The 19,239-nt window shown below is 48.3% G+C and overlaps 2 protein-coding genes across 5 annotated transcripts in view; one reads left to right on the forward strand and one right to left on the reverse strand.

Annotated features, from left to right (window-relative positions):
* Positions 1 to 19,239, forward strand: part of LIMK2 (LIM domain kinase 2) — a 70,946-nt gene that overhangs the window by 48,691 nt on the left and 3,016 nt on the right. For 3 of the 4 annotated variants that reach the window (XM_003938415.4, XM_074391238.1, XM_003938416.4), the window contains 11 exons: positions 155 to 343; positions 2,361 to 2,466; positions 2,807 to 3,003; positions 6,480 to 6,666; positions 7,523 to 7,609; positions 9,546 to 9,677; positions 9,915 to 9,971; positions 13,829 to 13,894; positions 15,310 to 15,484; positions 16,228 to 16,283; positions 17,941 to 18,098. In XM_003938415.4, coding sequence (XP_003938464.1) covers positions 155 to 343; positions 2,361 to 2,466; positions 2,807 to 3,003; positions 6,480 to 6,666; positions 7,523 to 7,609; positions 9,546 to 9,677; positions 9,915 to 9,971; positions 13,829 to 13,894; positions 15,310 to 15,484; positions 16,228 to 16,283; positions 17,941 to 18,098 — 1,410 coding nt within the window. The remainder of the gene's footprint in view (positions 1 to 154; positions 344 to 2,360; positions 2,467 to 2,806; positions 3,004 to 6,479; positions 6,667 to 7,522; positions 7,610 to 9,545; positions 9,678 to 9,914; positions 9,972 to 13,828; positions 13,895 to 15,309; positions 15,485 to 16,227; positions 16,284 to 17,940; positions 18,099 to 19,239) is intronic. The other variant, XM_010349130.3, reaches the window with a different exon arrangement.
* LOC120361044 (RWD domain-containing protein 1-like) lies at positions 7,774 to 9,005 on the reverse strand. The gene is made up of 2 exons (XM_074391239.1): positions 8,735 to 9,005; positions 7,774 to 8,620 (listed from the first exon to the last, which is right to left on the reverse strand). The coding sequence occupies exons 1-2, from the start codon at positions 8,803 to 8,805 to the stop codon at positions 7,960 to 7,962; spliced, it is 732 nt and encodes a 243-aa protein (XP_074247340.1). The 5' UTR covers positions 8,806 to 9,005; the 3' UTR covers positions 7,774 to 7,959.

Genomic DNA, 19,239 nt, shown 5'->3' on the forward strand with positions numbered 1-19,239 from the left:
GGATCCTCATTCTGAGCAGCCAGCTAGAATCATGACAGAGAGGGTGATAGTGAGACTATGGGTACTGTTGCTTAAAGCCACATAATGCAGTATTTGCTGGGGGGCTTCTGTGTGGGTCTCCAGCATCTTACTTCCCTCTGTTCCTTCTCCCCAGTGGGAAATGCCACAATGAAGTGGTACTGGCACCCATGTTTGAGAGACTCTCCACAGAGTCTGTTCAGAACCAGCTACCCTACTCTGTCACACTTATCTCCATGCCGGCCACCACTGAGGGCAGGCGGGGCTTCTCTGTGTCCGTGGAGAGTGCCTGTTCCAACTACGCCACCACTGTGCAAGTGAAAGAGTAAGTATTTTGAGAATTCTTCAGCAGGGATTCTTGAGCAGAGTCTGTAAATGGGCCTCAGAGGGGTCAGAACTCTAAAGTCTTATGCAGAACTCCCTTTATCCTCATCTCATATCTTTCTCCTGGACCCTACTATGCTGTAACTGCACCTGGGCCTTGGCACTTACTGTTTTCTCTGCCCACGCTACTTCCTACCAGATACTTAAGGCCAGAATCACTCACCTTTCAGGTGTCAGGTTTCAAATCATGTTTGCTTTTTGAAATTATCTGGCTCAGGCCGGGCACGGTACCTGTAATCCCAGCACTTTGGGAGGCCGAGGCAGGTGGATCATGAGGTCAGGGGATCGAGACCATCCTTACAAACACAATGAAACCCCGTCTCTACTAAAAATACAAAAAATTAGCTGGGCGTGGTGTTATTCGCCTGTAGTCCCAGCTACTCGGGAGGCTGAGGCAAGAGAACCTCTTGAACCCAGGAGGCAGAGGTTATAGTGAGCTGAAATCACACCACTGCACTCCAGCCTGGGCGACACAGTGAGACTTCATCTCAAAAAAAAAAATTATCTGGCTTGATTATGTGTACTAGCTATTTATCTTCTGTCCTCTCCACTAGAATGTAAATTCCAGAAGGAACTTGCTTTGTCTTGTTCAGTGCTGCATGCCCAGGGCTTAGAATAGTACTTGGCATATGGTAGGAGTTGATTATTATTTTGTTGGTTGAGAGAATGAATGGAGAAAATGTGTTCCATGGCCCAAAAGAAGTTAAGATGCTGTCCTAGATTCAGGCCAGAGACCAGATGGAGGAAGAGTCTGTGTCTATCTAATACCAGTAATTTCGTACCTCTGGCCACTTACCATGTAAATATTGATTGTGCATCTACCATGTTTTGGACACTAGGCTAGTGCTTGCACAGTAGGTGAAAGGTACTAGAATTTGGGAAGTCAGGAGCTAAGGTCCGTTCTGCAACCTCATTAGATGAAGAGAAGAGGGAATTGTGTTTAGGGCAGAGGGAGAAGCATTTCTCCAAAAGTGAGAGTCTTAATCATGTCTGATGTAGGTTGGGTGTGACCAAAAAAGGGGCTGTTAAGCATAGAAGACCTGGATTATGAAGATCCAGCAGATCCATTGAGAGTTTCAGCAGCAAGGTGATGTGACCAAGTTATTTTAGAAGGATCACTGGCATGGAGGTTGGAGTGGAGAGGGGAAAGCCTAGAGGTATGGAGGCCAGTTAGGAAGCTGTTGTAGGCTGAGCATGGTGACTCATGCTTGTAATCTTAGCAGTTTGGGAGGCTGAAGTGGGAGGATTGCTTGAGGCCAGAAGTTCAAGACCAATCTGGCCAACATAGCAAGACTCTGTCTCTATTTTCTTAAATTAAAAGAAAAGTCCTGACATGGTCACTCATGCCTGTAATCCCAACACTTTGGGAGGCCGAGGCAGGTGAACTGCTTGAGGTCAGGAGTTTGAGACCAGCCTGGCCAACACAGCAAAACCCCATCTTTACAAAAAAATTAGAGGGGGCATGGTGGCATGCACCTGTAATCCCAGCTACTCAGGAAACTAAAGCATGAAAATTGCTTGAGCCTGGGAGGTCAAGCTTGCAGTGAGCCCAGATTGTGCCATTACACTCCAGCCTGGATGACAGAGTAAGACTCCATCTCAAATAATAATAATAAGAGTTTTTTTTTTAAAAAAGAAGCTATTACAATGATCCAGGTAAGAGATATGAATAACTACAGTGATGGAAAGAAGGCAGAGTTCTTAGAGATTGTAGTAGGAGAAGGATGAGGGAACTCCAGATGGGAAGATGTTGTCCAGGTTTCTGGCTTAGGCCACAGGGTGAGTGGCAGTGCCCTTCACTGAGATGGGGCATCCTGGAAAGGGTGTTGCTTTTCTGTGTGGGTATCCTGGGACCCTTAGGGACCATTGGTGGCCTGGGACCTGGTAAACCTTCCCTGCACAAGCAGAATTGGTCAAGTAGGACATCTTTACTCTGCCTCAACTCTTGTCTGGCCCAGGGTCAACCGGATGCACATCAGTCCCAACAATCGCAATGCCATCCATCCTGGGGACCGCATTCTGGAGATCAATGGGACCCCCGTCCGCACACTTCGAGTGGAGGAGGTAGAGTGTCTGTCCAATCTGTCTTGTGAGGGTGGGACATGAAACCGATCCTTTGGGAAATCAGGCTATAGCCTTTATGTTTTCCTACCCCCAGCCCATCTCTTTGTCTTAGCATTGAGCCTGTGACCACTGCTGACCTATTCCGAGGGTAGCAGGGATGGTTGACCAATGGGAGAGCTGACAGGATGCCATGCAGAGGGCACTGTGAGGCCACTGGCAGCTAGAGGCCACCATTGGCCAAGCTGAGCACTAGCCACACTGTACCTGAGTCATCTGGGTTGGCCATGGGTGGCCTGGGATGGGGCATCCTGTGGGAGCCTTATACTGCTCTTGGTCACAGGTGGAGGATACAATTAGCCAGACGAGCCAGACGCTTCAGCTGTTGATTGAACATGACCCCGTCTCCCAGCGCCTGGATCAGCTGCGGCTGGAAGCCCGGCTCTCTCCTCACATGCAGAATGCCGAACACCCCCACACCCTCAGCACCCTGGATACCAAGGAGAATCTGGAGGGGACACTGAGGAGACGCTCCCTGAGGTGCCACCTCCCACTCTGGCTCTTTTCTGTCCCATGTCTGTCTCTCATGAAGCTGAGGTGGCTTTCAGAAGCCTGCAAAGTTAGGCAAGGCACCAGCTGGCCAGGGACAGACTATGAGGATTGTGCTGACCCAGCTGCCCCATGGGGATCACAGTTCATAGCCAGAGCCTGTGCATACCCAGCTATCTGCCAGGTTTCCTTAGAAACTGGAGGGTCAGGCTGTGTCCACTGAACTCCTAAGCTGGACAGGAGGCAGTGATACTGTTCCCTGAAGGGCAGCATGGCCTGTGGTGGAGCTCAGAGCCTGGAGTTAGGGGCACATATAGGGTTGAAAAAAATTGTATAGAAGGACTTTGAAAACAAGAAAGCAAAAGATGAATGAAAGTTCTTTAGACTTGAGGGACCAATAAGCCCAAACCCCAGATTCTGCCAGGTCCATGGGTGGGAAGGAGTAGTTGCCTTGAGTGGAAGCCCCAAGTAGGGAGACTTACAGAAAATAAGTCAAGAGCACTGGCTCCCAGGCAGAAATACTGATAGCCTACTGGGGCTTCAGGCTGAGCTCCTCCCTTCACAAATCACTTCATCTCTCTGAGTCTGTTTCTGCATCTGTGAAGTGACAAAGGTGGCTGTCTCACCAATTATGTTAGGATTAAATGTGGAAAAGGACATAAAGTTGTATAGTGCTGCCATAGGGACGGCGTTCAGTAAACATGACGCATTCTTAGTATCACTAAGAATCAGGTTCTTGGCCAGGTACGATGGCTCATGCCTATTATCCCAACACTTGGGAGGCCTAGGTAGGAGGATGGCTTGAGTGCAGGAGTTTGAGACTAGCCTGGGCAACATGGTGACACACTGTCTCTACAAAAAAAATGTTTTTATATTAGCTGAGCTGGGCACTATGGCTTACACCTGTAATCCCAGCATTTTGGGAGGCCAAGGCCAGAGGATTTCTTGAGGTAAGGAGTTCAGGAGCAGCCTGGGCAGCATTCCTGTCTCTACAAAGAATAAAAAAGTTAACTGGGCATGCTAGTGCATGCCTGTAATCCCAGCTACTCAAGGCTGAGGCAGGAGGATTGCTTGAGCCCTGGAGTTCAAGACTGCAGTGAGCCTTGACCACACCACTGTACTACAGCTTGGGCAGCAGAGTGAGACCTTGTCTCGAAATAAAAAATTAAAAAAATGATTTTTTATCCACCCTCCTCACCAAACAAACTGAGTAAGTAAGCTGGGGCCCTCTCAGCTGGCATGTGTTGGAAACAGTGCCCACTGCTCAAATTGCTCCCCTCACTCCCGCTGCCTCTTGGCCTTGGTCAGTATGATAAAATTAGTGGGAGGCAGGGCACCAGAGGACAGAGAAGGGCTGGAAATCCATGGCCTGGAAAAGGGAAGATTTCGGGGTGGCCAGATATCTGTAGAGCCACCATGCAGAGGAGGCGGTCACCTAAACTTGTGTGCCCTTGTGGGTGTGGTCAGCAGAAGGCAGAGCCAAAGAACAAGGGTAAGTAAACCTGTAGGGCAGGACAAGCCAAGAGCCATTCAGCTTCAGTCCTCTCTGGGTAGCCCAAGTAAAACAGTAGCAGACCATGCACCGAAGAGAAAGTTCACAGGGCAGTTTACCTGCAGTGCTGTGGACTTCAACCTTCTTGTCCCTTCTTCACTAAGTCAAAATAACAGTCATTGACCATGACTATAATGGACTGCTTTTGAAAATATAAACATAGTGGCTTTATTGCTATAAAAATCATTTATGCTTGGCCGGGCACGGTGGCTCAAGCCTGTAATCCCAGCACTTTGGGAGGCCCAGGCGGGTGGATCACGAGGTCAAGAGATCAAGACCATCCTGGTCAACATGGTGAAACTCTGTTTCTACTAAAAATACAAAAAATTAGCTGGGCATGGTGGCGCATGCCTGTAATCCCAGCTACTCAGGAGGCTGAGGCCGGAGAATTGCCTGAACCCAGGAGGTGGAGGTTGCGGTGAGCGGAGATTGCGCCATTTCACTCCAGCCTGGGTAACGAGAGTGAAACTCCGTCTCAAAAAAAAAAAAAAAAAAAAAAAAATCATTTATGCTTATCATCTTAAAATTCAGGAGATATGAACAGGTACAAAGATGTGCAAAATATCATCCAATATCCCATTTGGTGGCCAGGCACGGTGGCTCGTGCCTATAATCCCAGCACTTTGGAAGACAGAGGCGGGCAGATCACTTGAGGTCAGGAGTTTGAGACTAGCCTGGCCAACATGGTGAAACCCCATCTCTACTAAAAATATACAAGTCTGGGCACAGTGACTCATGCCTATTAATCCCAGCACTTTGGGAGACCAAGGTGGGTGGATCACCTGAGGTCAGGAGTGTGAGACTAGCCTGGCCAATATGGTGAAACCCCATCTCTACTAAAAATACAAAAATTAGCCAGGTATGGTAGCGCGTGCCTATAGTCCCAGCTACTCGGGAGGCTGAGGCAGGAGAATCACTTGAACCTGGGAGGTGGAGGTTGCAGTGAGCTGAGCCCATGTCATTGCACTCTAGCATGGGCAACAGAGGGAGACTGTCTCAACCAAAAAAAAAAAAAAAAAACAATAATTAGCTGGTCATGGTGGTACATGCCTCTAGTCCCAGCTACTCAGAAGGCTCAGGCACAAGAATCACTTGAACCGGGAGACAGAGGTTGCAGTGAGTCAAGATCACATCACTGCACTCCAGCCTGGCTGACAGAGTGAGACTGTCTCAAAAAAAAAAAAAATCCCATTTGCTCATTTTTTGGATACTAGTATAACTATCACTCTAAACCAGTTAGTACCTTAAGTCAAGCAGATGTGGGAGATGGTGAATTACCATCTACAGTGTTGTCATGTATGTCATATACTGAGCATTATAAGCTAGTAGAATCTAGTTAATTGTTTTGTGTGTGATGTATGCAGAGTTCCCATTTTGAATGTGTTTTTTTTTTTTTTTTTTTTTTTTTTTTTTTTTTTTTTTTTTTTGAGATGGAGTTTCGCTCTTGTTACCCAGGCTGGAGTGCAATGGCGCGATCTCGGCTCACTGCAACCTCCGTCTCCTGGGCTCAGGCAATTCTCCTGCCTCAGCCTCCTGAGTTGCTGGGATTACAGGCACGTGCCACCATGCCCAGCTAATTTTTTGTATCTTTAGTAGAGACGGGGTTTCACCATGTTGACCAGGATGGTCTCGATCTCTCGACCTCGTGATCCACCCGCCTCAGCCTCCCAAAGTGCTGGGATTACAGGCTTGAGCCACCGCGCCCGGCTTGAATGTGTTTTTACTATGGTTAAATAAATGACTGATGTCTACAACCCCATAATGACACATCTGATGTAAAAGCCCCTGTTCCCCAATAATGACATCTAAATTATAGACATTGGAATGGACAGGAGCCCCTAGGTTCCTTCCTCCAGGGTTTTTTGGTGATCTCTGAGGACTGTGCATCCCTATTCCCATCTTTCCTCATCTTCAGGCGCAGTAACAGCATCTCCAAGTCCCCTGGCCCCAGCTCCCCAAAGGAGCCCCTGCTATTCAGCCGTGACATCAGCCGCTCAGAATCCCTTCGTTGTTCCAGCAGCTATTCGCAGCAGATCTTCCGGCCCTGTGACCTAATCCACGGGGAGGTCCTGGGGAAGGGCTTCTTTGGGCAGGCTATCAAGGTGAGCGCAGGCAGTAATTCCTTTGTTTTTCTTCCCCCAGCCCCCCTCTCTCACTGTCTTTTGGGGATTTCTCATCACTTGGCCCCACCCCATACCCTGCAGGACATCAGGCCTCCTTCCTGGCTTTGGGTCATGGTGTGAGAGGTATCCTTCACACTCATCCAGGCCACCTAAGGTCAATGTTGCTGTTACAGTGAGCTTGTGGACCTGGAGATCTAGCTTGGGTTGAGCTGTGCTTGTGGTCCTCCTGCCACCAGTCAGTGGGTGTTTTATTAGGTGCCCCCAGGCCTTAGTACCGGTCATGCTACAAGGAGCACACAGGGGAATGGCTCCTGCCTCCCTGGGGAACAGTCTCGGGGACTAACCTCTCTCTTTCTTTCCTCCTCCTCCTCTGCTGAGAACTGGGAGGGGGGGTCAGGTAAGCCATGTGTCTCAGCTTGTGGGGGCAGCGGGGCTGGAGAGTTCACCCCTGACCCACCCAGCTCCCTGGTGCATGTCTTTGGCACTGACCTTCCTGCCCCCAGACTTCTCTCTTCACTCAAGAGACTCACTCCTGTGCCAAATGACCAGAGCCCCTGCTTGGCTTGGCACTGTCCCCTCCTGCCTCCTTCCCCACTTCGCTTTTCTGGGTTCTTGCCTCTCCTCCATGCATGCCCAGCTCTCCAGGAAAGAGGGTATGCTTCCATCTGAATACCCTGTTGCTCCACGCTGCATCTTCCACACATTAACTCTGTCAGTCTGACCCGGCTCAGTATACCCCTCAAAGGGTGGGATGTCAGTTGCATAGATTTTTCTCAAACAGTTCTCCAGAAACTGCCTCTGGTCTCAGCACCATTAATAGTTACCCTCTCTATAGGTGACACACAAAGCCACAGGCAAAGTGATGGTCATGAAGGAGTTAATTCGATGTGATGAGGAGACCCAGAAGACTTTTCTGACTGAGGTAAGAAGATGGAGGGGGACTAGGAGTTTGGTGTCACCATTGGAAGAGGGAAGACCTTACAAATAATGTCTTCAAGAGGAAATATAGTTTGGATCACTGTCTGAAAGACTAAGCAAAAAAGAGCACTAAAGGAATATCCCCAGTCCCTCTAAATGAGAGCATAATTATTTGTTTTTTTTTTTTTTTGAAATTTTAAGGTCAGTTTATTAAGTTCAATGATGAAAGCTATCAGGAGAATATTCTCCTGAAAATAATTTTTTCCTAGAAAAAAAGAAAGGAAAATCAAAACCCTCTGAGCATAGCCACAGATGCTGTGGCAGTCAAGCCTCTCTGCAGATGGGGACAGTCCATTAATCAGCTGAGTCACTCTCTGGGTCAGCAGGATTGTCGTCGGGATCATCTTCATCATCCTCCAGCTCCAAGTCGCCCATTTCTTGGAACAAAGACTCATCTACCTCCACATTGTTTCCGGCATCCTCCAAGAACTGGATATCAGATGTGTCAAGATTATGATCTGTTCCAAATAGTTGTTTCCCACTTAATTTATTTTTTCCTGCTTGTTCTTCTTCTTTCATCCTTTTCTTTTTAATTTCCAAGAGTTCTACATCAAACTTGGCCTTCCAGTTTAAGAAATTCTCAATTGTAACTGGAGTGCCATGGAATAATTGCTTTTCAGCTTCTTCTGCTTCTTTTTCTTTTTGTTTCTTTTCTTCTTCTCTTCTAGTTTTTATCTGATCTACTATTTCATTTAATTTTTCTTGCACAGCTGTCACTAGAGTAAAGATCATCACCATACCAAGATTTTCTTCAGCCTGTAATGCTAGTAATTTTAAAATGTCTGAGATATCATTATCTTCTAGATTTTCCTGAGAGAATATTTCATAAAGGGGCGCTTCATCTGGGTATTTTTCACTGTATGTAAACTTGAGGGTAGTCTGGACAGTTTCATCATTTTCTCCAGCCTCAGATGTCACAGTAATGGTGAAGCTGGGTGGACTTTCTGATAATACTTAGCAGGACCTTGTCAAGTGAAGCACTACTGAAGGAGAATGTGGTATCAGGAGAGTCCATTTATATTTTGGAAGACTAGTTGTTAGGAGGGTTGGATCAATGTGCAATCAAGCTGTGAAGGAGTCAGGGTAGATGGACTCCAGAGCCTCCAGCTCGTTGCGCTGCTTCTCGCCGTAATCTGTCATCGCGGCCCTTGCTCTTGCCCATGGATTGCCCAGACACCTAGGCGGCGCGCAGCTGCCGCGACAGCTGCCGCGCTGGGAGAGCAGGCTGCAGCCAGGCGGGCGCAGGCGCAGAGTCCTGGCTGGAAGGCTCAGGGCCCAAAGCCAGGCCCGGCCTGCTTAGCAACAGCTCCGCGCCGGCCTCCGCCATAATTATTTGTTCAACGAACACTTACTAAAGGCAGCACAAACTGGGTACAAGGGATGCAGTAACAAAAGATAGATGTTTCAGAGGAGCTCTCAGATTATGAGGGTGATGGACATGAAAACAGACCAATTTAGTACAGCTCTGTTGTAATCCTTACCTAAACACCCTGCTAAGGGAACCTGGAGTGGAGCTCCCTGAGCACTCAGTTCCTTGAGCATTTACAGTTTTCACCACCTCTCCCAAGTTACTTCATGGAGCAACTTCAGTTGGCGACACCTGTGGTCCAAGTACTGCCCTCCAGAGGCCACTTCCACCACTGTTTCCCCAGTGCAGTTCCTAGAAAGGCAGGATGCCAAGGGTGAGGCCTGTGAAGCTATCTCCGTCCATATGGTGGTGTTCTTCCCTCATCTTGGTCTTAGACCCCTGCCATATCACAAGATAGGCGGTAGGAGAGGCAGGTGGTAACACTTGTCAAGCTGATTCCCTGGAGGGAAGGTATAAGGAAGACATAGTAAGATGTTAACCACCAGCTTTTCTTGGCTTACCCCACCCCCAGGTGAAAGTGATGCGCAGCCTGGACCACCCCAATGTGCTCAAGTTCATTGGTGTGCTGTACAAGGATAAGAAGCTGAACCTGCTGACCGAGTACATTGAGGGGGGCACACTGAAGGATTTCCTTCGAGGAATGGTGAGCACAACACCCCATAGTCTCCAGGAGCCTTGGTGGGTTGTCGGATACCTCTACTACCACTACCCTGGGAATTTAAAGGCCAGAGGGGCCCTGCTTCGCCCCCAAAGGACCATGCTGGGCGGGACTAGGCATAGACAGGAAGGCTTCACTGGGAGACCATATTGACCCTAGGGTCTGGACCACGAGTGGGACAGGGCTTAACAGCCTCCGACAGTCATTCCCCCCATCCTGCAGGATCCATTCCCCTGGCAGCAGAAGGTCAGATTTGCCAAAGGAATCGCCTCCGGAATGGTGAGTCCCACCAACAAACCTGCCAGCAAGGCGAGAGTAGGGAGAGGTGCAAGAATTGTGGGCTTCACTAGAAGGTAGAGACCCCTTCCTGGACAACTTGTGTGGGGTGGGTCAGCAGCTATTCATTGTGTTTGTCTGTGTCACTGAAACTACCTCTAGCCAACTGTTCTTAGCTCACAGCCCTACTCTCAAAGAATTACACATCTCTAAGGGCAAACGGCATGGACAAGGCAAACTGGAGAGGCAAACTGTAGCCTGAGATGGCCTGGCCTTGCTGTTCCAGGTATCCAGACACTGAGGGCCCTTGAACCAAGTAGAGCACCTCACTGCCTAGGAAATCAGTGAAGGGGAAATGAGTTCTCGCAGAGCCCTGAAGGGTCAGAATTGGATAAAGTTCCTATTGGCAGAGAGGTTCCAAGATTGAAGTGACAGGAGCAAAGACCTGGGAGGAAAGAAGAGAAAATCATCTATTTTACCTGGAAACAAATGATTCAGATCAATCATAGCAATAACAGCAGCTGACAAGTACTGAGTGCTCTCTATATGCTAGGCACTGAGCTGAGGAACTAAAATGCAGGTGCATGTTTATTCCTCATGACAACCTTGGTTTCCAGATAAGAAGCTGGGCTGGAAAGGGACAGAGCTGGAATTGGGTTAATCAGTCTGATCACCAAGTCTGAGACTTAACCACTGCCCTTCATATAGGGGTCCATGAAGATAGTAGTAGTCTGGAACAGTTTGGGGGTACGTTAAGGTCCCTGTGTTTTAAATTAAGGAGTCTGGAGTATATTTAGGAGACAGATGTAAAAGAGTTTTTTGGTTGATTGGTTTTTGGGTTTTGTTTTGTTTTGTTTTTCCCTGTTTCTGGGGCTTGAATCAGGAAGGGTTTTTGTTGTTGTTTTGAAACAGGATCTTGCTCTGCCACGCAGGCTGGAGTTCAGTGGCATGATCATGGCTCACTACAGCCTCGACCTCCAGGGCTCAAGCAATCCTCCTGCCTTAGCCTCCCGAGTAGCTGGGACTACAGGTGTGTACCACCACACCTAATTTTTTTATTTTTTTATTCTTCTTTTTTGTAGAGACAGGTTCTCACTTTGTTGCCTAGGGTGATCTCAAACTCCTGGGCTCAAGCATTCCTTCTTCCTCAGCCTCCCGGAGTGTTGAGATTACAGGTGTGAGCCACCATGCCTGGGAGGAAGATTTTTTTTTTTTTTTTTTTTTGAGACGGAGTTTCGCTCTTGTTACCCAGGCTGGAGTGCAATGGCGCGATCTCGGCTCACCGCAACCTCCGCCTCCCGGGTTCAGGCAATTCTCCTGCCTCAGCCTCCTGCGTAGCTGGGATTACAGGCACGCGCCACCATGCCCAGCTAATTTTTTGTATTTTTAGTAGAGACGGGGTTTCACCATGTTGACCAGGATGGTCTTGATCTCTTGACCTCGTGATCCGCCCGCCTCGGCCTCCCAAAGTGCTGGGATTACAGGCTTGAGCCACCGCGCCCGGCCGGGGAGGAAGATTTTTAAGCAAGAAAGTTTAAGAGCTGTGCTTTTTCCAAAGTGAATCTGGGCAAGTATGGTGGCTCACGCCTGTAGTACCAGCACTTTTTTGGGAGGCTGAGGCGAATGGATCACTTGAGGTCAGGAGTTTGAGACCAGCCTGGCTAACATGGTGAAACCCTGTCTCTACTAAAAAAAAAAATAAAAGGCCGGGCACAGTGGATCATGTCTGTAATTCCAGCACTTTGGGAGTCCACGGCGGGTGGATCACAAGGTCAGAAGATTGAGACCCTCCTGGCCAACATTTGAAACCCCATCTCTACTAAAATACAAAAAATTAGCCGGTATGGTGGCACATGCCTGTAGTCCCAGCTACTCAGGAGGCTGAGGCAGGGGAATTGCTTGAACCTGGGAGGCAGAAGTTGCAGTGAGCTGAGATTGCGCCACTGCACTCCAGCCTGGCAACAGATCAAGACTCATCTCAGGCCGGGCGCGGTGGCTCAAGCCTGTAATCCCAGCACTTTGGGAGGCCGAGGCGGGTGGATCACGAGGTCAAGAGATCGAGACCATCCTGGTCAACATGGTGAAACCCCGTCTCTACTAAAAATACAAAAATTAGCTGGGCGTGGTGGTGCGTGCCTGTAATCCCAGCTACTCAGGAGGCTGAGGTAGGAGAATTGCCTGAACCCAGGAGGCGGAGGTTGCGGTGAGCCGAGATCGCGCCACTGCACTCCAGCCTGGGTAACAAGAGCGGAACTCCGTCTCAAAAAAAAAAAAAAAAAGACTCATCTCAAAAAAAAAAAAAAAAATTAGCTGGGCCAGTGGTACATGCCTGTAGTCCTAGCTACTCAGGAGGCTGAGGCAGGAGTATCACTTGAACCGGGTGGTGGAAGTTGCAGTGAGCCAAGATCACACTACTGCACTCAAACCTGGGTGACAGAGAGAGACTTCATCTCAAAAAATATATATATATTAATCTGATATGGTTAGTAGGTTCTGGTAGAATGGGGAGGGTCTCAGGCCATGGAGACCTGCATAGAGGAATAATGAAACATTTCAGATTTCTGAATTAAGGTAGTAGCTGTGGGGACTGGAGCCTGGGGCAGGGTGGAGTTAGAATGGAGAGACTGGTGAGGCAGGTTGGAGTCAGAATGGAGAGACTGGTTGGCAATGAGGGAATAGGAGGAGGAGGAGGAGGAGTTAGAGTGGCTTGAGGTATCACTTACCAGACGTTTGGGTGATGGGGGATGGCAGGGATGGTTGAGGAACCGGTTTGGGAAGAGCTGGCATTGATGCCTTCTATTCTCCTAGCAGAACCTATCAACATCTTCTAGGCAAGAAGCTGACTCCATGAGACTAGAGCTTAGAGAGAGGCTGCCAGTCACCCAATCTTCAGAGAAGGAACAGCTGGAGCTGTGGGACAGAAGAGGCATCCATGTGGCTGGTCGGGGACAGGGGGTGTCTCAGCTTGTGAAGTGGAGAGGGCTTTGAGCAGGGCTGACACTGAAAAGACTGGAAGGAAAAACCAGACACACAAGAGACTCAGGAGCAGGTAGCATAAGAAAGGTGTGGACAGTCTTTGAGGAGCACATCCTCAGGCACGCACGCAGGCAGGCATGCAAGTCATGAGCTACAGCGATTCAGCTCCCTGGGTGTGTGAGCAGCTCCAGAAACCTAAGGGATGTAAGCAGTATTGCAGGGGGCTGGAGAGCAGAGAGTAGCTCCTTCTACATTTACAAGGGAAGGGAAGGAGAAAGGAAGTTGCTCCTCAGAGTGTCAAGAGCCAGTGGTGGAGGCCTGGAGAGGGGACATAAATAGAAATTTGTTTACAAACATTTGGGTAAGAAGAGAAAGCTTAAAGTTTAGACAGTGGGGAAGGTGGAGTCTTAGGGGTGGTGAATGTCAGAAAGACAGAGCTAGCTGGAGCAAGAAGAAGTCACTTCTCTGTTGCAGGCAGGAAGGATCCAGAGTGGCTGAAGCCAGAGACTAGGAGAGTAGGGAGGAGGGAGCAGCCTGGATCTAAGTAAAATGCATAGAGGTGGAGGAAATGCTACAAGGGCCAGGGTTCTGTGAAGTTGGGGACATTAGGAGAGAGCAGTGAGGGCTTTGGCCAGCCACTGTGCTGGTGATTGGTGAACAAAAGGATGGGCAGGAGATGGCAGCAGGGAGGAAGAGAAAGTCCAGGCTTCCTGTTGGTTTTGGGACAAGGGAGTGGCCAGAGGAGGGCCTGCCCTGTTGTCCAGGTTGGGTTCTGAAGCTGGGTGGGCATGGCCTGGGAGGAGAGTATCTGTGGCCCCCAGTTCCAGAATCAGGGTCTAGTTGATTTGCTGGCCCTTTAGCCTCAGCTTGTGCTTTTGTTCCAGGCCTATTTGCACTCTATGTGCATCATCCACCGGGATTTGAACTCACACAACTGCCTCATCAAGTTGGTATGTCCCACTGCTCTAGGCCTGGCCTCCAGGGTCTTATCCTTCTTGGATTCCTTGTCACAAAGGAGGCTGACTTGTCCCCTCTGGCTAGAAGGGCAGAGGTGTTGTCTAGGAGCTCCTGTCTTTCCCTTTCTGCTTCTTCCAGTGACCTTCTCTGTCTTCTGGGAGCTCCAGTACACACACAGACTAATTTCACCTTCTCCCATTAGCAACCTTTGAAATAATTTGTTAGAAGGGACTTCAGAAGTTTCTTGGCTATATGTAGAGCCCTGTCGTTTTACCTGCTTTTGCCCCATAATAGTCTTGTAAAGCAGCTCATTGCTGACCCCATTTTACAGTGGTGGCACCTGAAGCCTCAGCCTGAGGCCACAGAGCTAATGAATTTACAGGGACCAGTTTGAGACCAGCATTCTTCTCACGGCCCCTCAGCTGTGGTGGTTACAATGTTGTTTATCTTGTTGACTTGCTATCTGGCTTCCTGGGTGTCTACCAGCTGGCCCTGGCTCTGTCCTTTAGACCCACACCAAGCAATCTTCATTCCTTTTTCACATGACTGCCCTGTAGCTATTCAAAGAGCTTGTCTCCCCTAAGTCTCCCACCTACTGCCTCCATCTTGCCTTTTTTTGTCTTATCCTGGTTCTAGCTACTGCCTTAATCTTTTTAGGAATAAGGCAGGACAGGGAAAAACAAAAGCAACCCCCTGTCCCACCTCTGAGTTCCACTCTCCAAGTCCCTAAGCCTCACCTCTAGGATTCTAGTTGCTCTGCCATGAAACTCCCTGTGGGCTGGGGAATCTACTGTGCACAGATACTAGACCCTCAGAAACACAAATGCCCAGTGTGTCTTTTTTTTTTTTTTTTTTTTTTTTGAGATGGAGTTTCTCTCTCTCTCTTGCCCAGGCTGGAGTGCAGAGGCACAATCGTGACTTACTACAGTCTCCACCTCCCGGGTTCTAGTGATTATTCTGCCTCAGCCTCCCAAGTAGCTGGGGCTACAGGTGTGTGCCACCACATCCAGCTAATTTGTGTGTGTGTGTATTTTTGTATTCTTTTTTTCTTTTTATTTTTTTTTTTAATTAACAGATGTTCAGTGTTTTCTCATAACTTTTTTTTTTTTTTTTTTTTTTTTTTTTTGGTATTTTTAGTAGACCAGGTTTGACCATGTTGGCCAGGCTGGTCTCCAACTCCTGACTTCAGTTGATTCACCCTCCTCAGCCTCCCAAAGTGATGGGATTACAGGCGTAAGCCACCGCACCCAGCCTGAGTGTGTCTATTTGATAGAGCTTTCTTCTCTGATTCTCCCTTGCTATGCACCTCTTCTCTCCTTCTCAGTGGCTTCTCTTGCCTATGCGTCCTCCCCAGGGCCAGGTTTGAGAACATCCCCATAAAGTCCTGACCTGGCCTTTATCCTACCAGGACAAGACTGTGGTGGTGGCAGACTTTGGGCTGTCACGGCTCATAGTGGAAGAGAGGAAAAGGCCCCCTGTGGAGAAGGCCACCACCAAGAAACGCACCTTGCGCAAGAATGACCGCAAGAAGCGCTACACAGTGGTGGGAAACCCCTACTGGATGGCCCCTGAGATGCTAAATGGTGAGTCCTGAAGCTCTGGAGCAGACACTACAGAGGAGGACAGAGGCTGCCCTTGAATCAGAGCCCTGGGAACTCTAGGGGAGGCCTGTGAAGTGTAGGATCAGATATATAGAGCTGAGGATATTTTTCCCTTGCCAGGAGGGACCTTACAAATTAGCTCCCTGAGCTCAGGGGGCTTGGAACTGATCAGTGTCCCATCCTGGGGATAGAGTGAGGTCTGACTGTAGCATTTGTGTCTCAGGGGTCGCTGAGAGCTCAGGCCATTGTCCCAGCTTTAGCCTTCTCTCTCCATGCTGAGAACTGAAGTGTGGTGCCCTCTGTTAGATAATGCTCAAACCAGCCAGAGATGCTGGTTGGGATTCTTGAAATGAGGGTTGTGAGGCAGAAATGGTCTGATACAACCTGTTTTGGAGTCTGAGGCCCCAGAGAAGTTCAGTGCATTGCCTTAGGAGCACACAGCTGGCTAATGGCAGAGCCTGGATGAACCCTAGTCCGGTTCTTTTCCACTTAACCATGCAATTTCATCCCAGGCAGTGTTGTGTTATAAGGGCTCTCCAAGGCAGGTTACCCAAGGCTGAGGAAGGACTATTTTCAGGTGGTGTCTGCCCAGGACAGCCTGTGGGGCATCCCTACAGAAACTATTCTAGCCCTGGTTCTTGGCTGTAACTTAGATTGACCCTAGACCCAGTGCAGAGCAGGTAAGGGATGTAAACTTAACAGCCTGCTCTCCTGTGTTCCCCAAGGAAAGAGCTATGATGAGACGGTGGATATCTTCTCCTTTGGGATCGTTCTCTGCGAGGTGAGCTCTGGCACCAAGGCCACGCCCGAGGCAGCAGGCCTAGCAGCTCTGCCCTCCCTCAGAACTGGGCTTCTCCTAAGGATGACTAGAACTTGACTAAAATCAACATGGGTATAGGGTTTTATGGTTTATAACGCATCTGCACGTCTTTGCCACATTTGTGTTTCATGGGTCCTAAGAGAAGGACTCAGCAGGTTTTGTTTGTTTGTTTGTTTGTTTGTTTGTTTGTTTTTAAGATGGTGTCTCACTTAATTGCCCAAGCTAGAGTACAGTGGCACGATCTGGGCTTACTGCAGCCTCCACCTTCTGGGTTTAAGCGATTCTCCTGCCTCAGCCTCCCAGGTAGCTAGGATTACAGGCATACACTACCATGCCTGGCTAATTTTTGTATTTTTAGTAGAGACGGGGTTTCACCATGTTGACCAGGCTGGTTTTGAACTCCTGACCTCAGGTAATCCACCCACCTCGGCCTCCCAAAGCGTTGGAATTACAGGCGTGAGCCACTGTACCCAGCCAGGTTTTTTTTTCAGTTGAGGAAACTGAGGCTCAGAAGAGGGCAGTGGCTTACACATGGTCAATAAGGGGCAGGTGAGACTCAGAATTACAGCAGGAATGGCAACAGACTGTTCATATGACTTTCTAGCTCTTGGGCCAAATGTAGCCCTTCTCAGTTCCTTTCAAGTAGAAGTAGCCACTCTAGGAAGTACCAGCCCTGTGCTAGGTTGACGTGGACAGAGTGAGAAATCTTGGAAAGATTCCTACCATTAGGAGCTTAGTCAGGTGACAGCATAGTTCAGTATATCTCAAAGACTCAAACATATACACATTCAAAGCCTTCCGTAATCCCTACGAAGTTGTGAATGGTAGAGGAGAGGAGAGACAAGGAATGGTTAGAATAATGAAGGAAGTTTTTCTTTTTTTGAGATGGAGTCTCACTCTGTCACCCAGGCTGGAGTGTAGTGGTGTGATCTTAGTTCACTGCAACTGCCACCTCCCTGGCTCAAGCAATTCTCCTGTCTCGGCCTCCCAAGTAGCTAGGACTATAGGTGCACACCACCGTGCCCAGGTAATTTTTGTATTTGTAGTATAGATGGGGTTTTGCCATGTTGGCCAGGCTGGTCTCAAACTCCTGACCTCAGGTGATCCACCCGCCTCAGCCTGCCAAAGTGCTGGGATTACAGGCATGAGCCACAGCCTCGCCATGAAGGAAGGTTTTTTTAAAAATTGTTTTCTTTAATAGGTGTTAATTGAACATCTGTGTACAAAGCGCTAGGCTGGTGCCAAAGGGTTTCAGACATGAATCAGATTCAGCACCTCACAGAGCCTTAACTCTGGCAGACACACAGCCACAAGGAGACACAGGCAGGGCAGGGTGGATGAGTGGAAGCTGCTAGCCTCCAGATGCCGATTTGGGACACTTGGCTTCTGTAGTGAGGTCCCTTCTCAGTCCTCTTCAGTAACCTGACTCTCAGTCAAGACAGATCTGGCTTAGCAAGATTTGGAGAGATGATTGGGGATGGGGAGAGCTCTGTAACCTATGTTTGTGTCATCCCCTTTTCTGCCCATTCTTTCTGTCCACATACCAGCATCCTTTTCCCTTGCCTTGTATCTGTGGCCTCTGTCGTCCTTCGTAAACAGCTGTCTTCTCACCCTGCAGATTATTGGGCAGGTGTATGCAGATCCTGACTGCCTTCCCCGAACACTGGACTTTGGCCTCAATGTGAAGCTTTTCTGGGAGAAGTTTGTTCCCACAGATTGTCCCCCAGCCTTCTTCCCGCTGGCCACCATCTGCTGCAGACTAGAGCCTGAGAGCAGGTTGGTATCCTGCCTCTTTCTCACAGCTTACAGGGTCCTGGGATGTTTGCCTCAGCTTTAGGCCATCCCTGAGCCCTTCCCAAGCACAGGGGTGAGAGAAGCCTGGAGGTCAAGAATGTGGCTGTCACCCCTGAAGCCACCTGACAACTTGTATGTACAGGTTGGAGGAGAGAGAAGTAAAGACATAGCATCAAGTAAGCTGGGTAGAATACAGAACCACAGCCATTAAAAGGAAGTTTAGGCTGGAGTGCGGTGGCTCACACCTGTAATTCCAGCACTTTGAGAGGCCAAGGTGAGTGGCTCATGAGGCTAGGAGATAAGACCATCCTGGCCAACATGGTGAAACCCTGACTCTACTAAAATACAAAAAAATTAGCCAGGCATGGTGGTGTGCACATGCAGTCTCAGCTACTTGGGAGGCTGAGGCAGGGGAATCACTTGAACCTAGGAGGTGGAGGTTGCAGTGAGCTGAGATTGTGCAACTGCACTCCAGCCTGGTGACAAAACAAGACTCTATCTCAAAACAATAAAAAAGTTTAAAAGAAAATTCACCCAAACCATTTGCTCACAATAAGTGTATTCATCTTTCCATATTCCTGTCCATATCTATACATATACTTTTTAAAATAGTAACTAGATCTGTATTTTGCCCTGCATTTCCCTTGTTACTACCCAGTCTTTCTGTTTATCATTTTTTTGACAACATGAAATTCTGTTGAGAGACTGAACATATTATAATGTAGATGTTCAGGTTTTTCCAGTTTCTCTTTTACAATAGGTATTAACTACAGTGAGCAGTTTTATGCATTTAGCTAATTTCTCCTTTAAAGAAGTATTTTCAAAATTACCTTTATTCTGAATGTATCTTGCATATGAGAAAAAAATTATCTTTATTATTCTCAGGTGATAATTTCATTATTACAGAGTTACCCTAGGTCTTTTCAAGTTTCTGGTTAGAAAACTAGAATCTTTGTAGGTTTTTTTCCTGCCATCAAAAATCATGTTTCTTTTAAAAACAAGTTCAAACATTACCAAGGTATATAGCATAGGAAATATGTCTTCTGTAATCTCCCTTAACCAATATACCCCTCAGCATTCTCCTTACCCCTAACTCCACCCTCCCAGAATAACCAGTTGGCAC

The sequence above is a fragment of the Saimiri boliviensis genome, chromosome 21, assembly GCF_048565385.1.
Source record: "Saimiri boliviensis isolate mSaiBol1 chromosome 21, mSaiBol1.pri, whole genome shotgun sequence".
Lineage (NCBI taxonomy): Eukaryota > Metazoa > Chordata > Mammalia > Primates > Cebidae > Saimiri > Saimiri boliviensis.

Bases quoted from the DNA above. Each gene is read 5' to 3' on its own strand.
- LOC120361044 (XM_074391239.1), bottom strand. From the start codon at position 8,805: ATGACAGATTACGGCGAGAAGCAGCGCAACGAGCTGGAGGCTCTGGAG. The intron at 8,621-8,734 runs AGCTTGATTGCA...AAGGTCCTGCTA, and splicing joins ATCTACCCTGACTCCTTCAC to AGTATTATCAGAAAGTCCAC.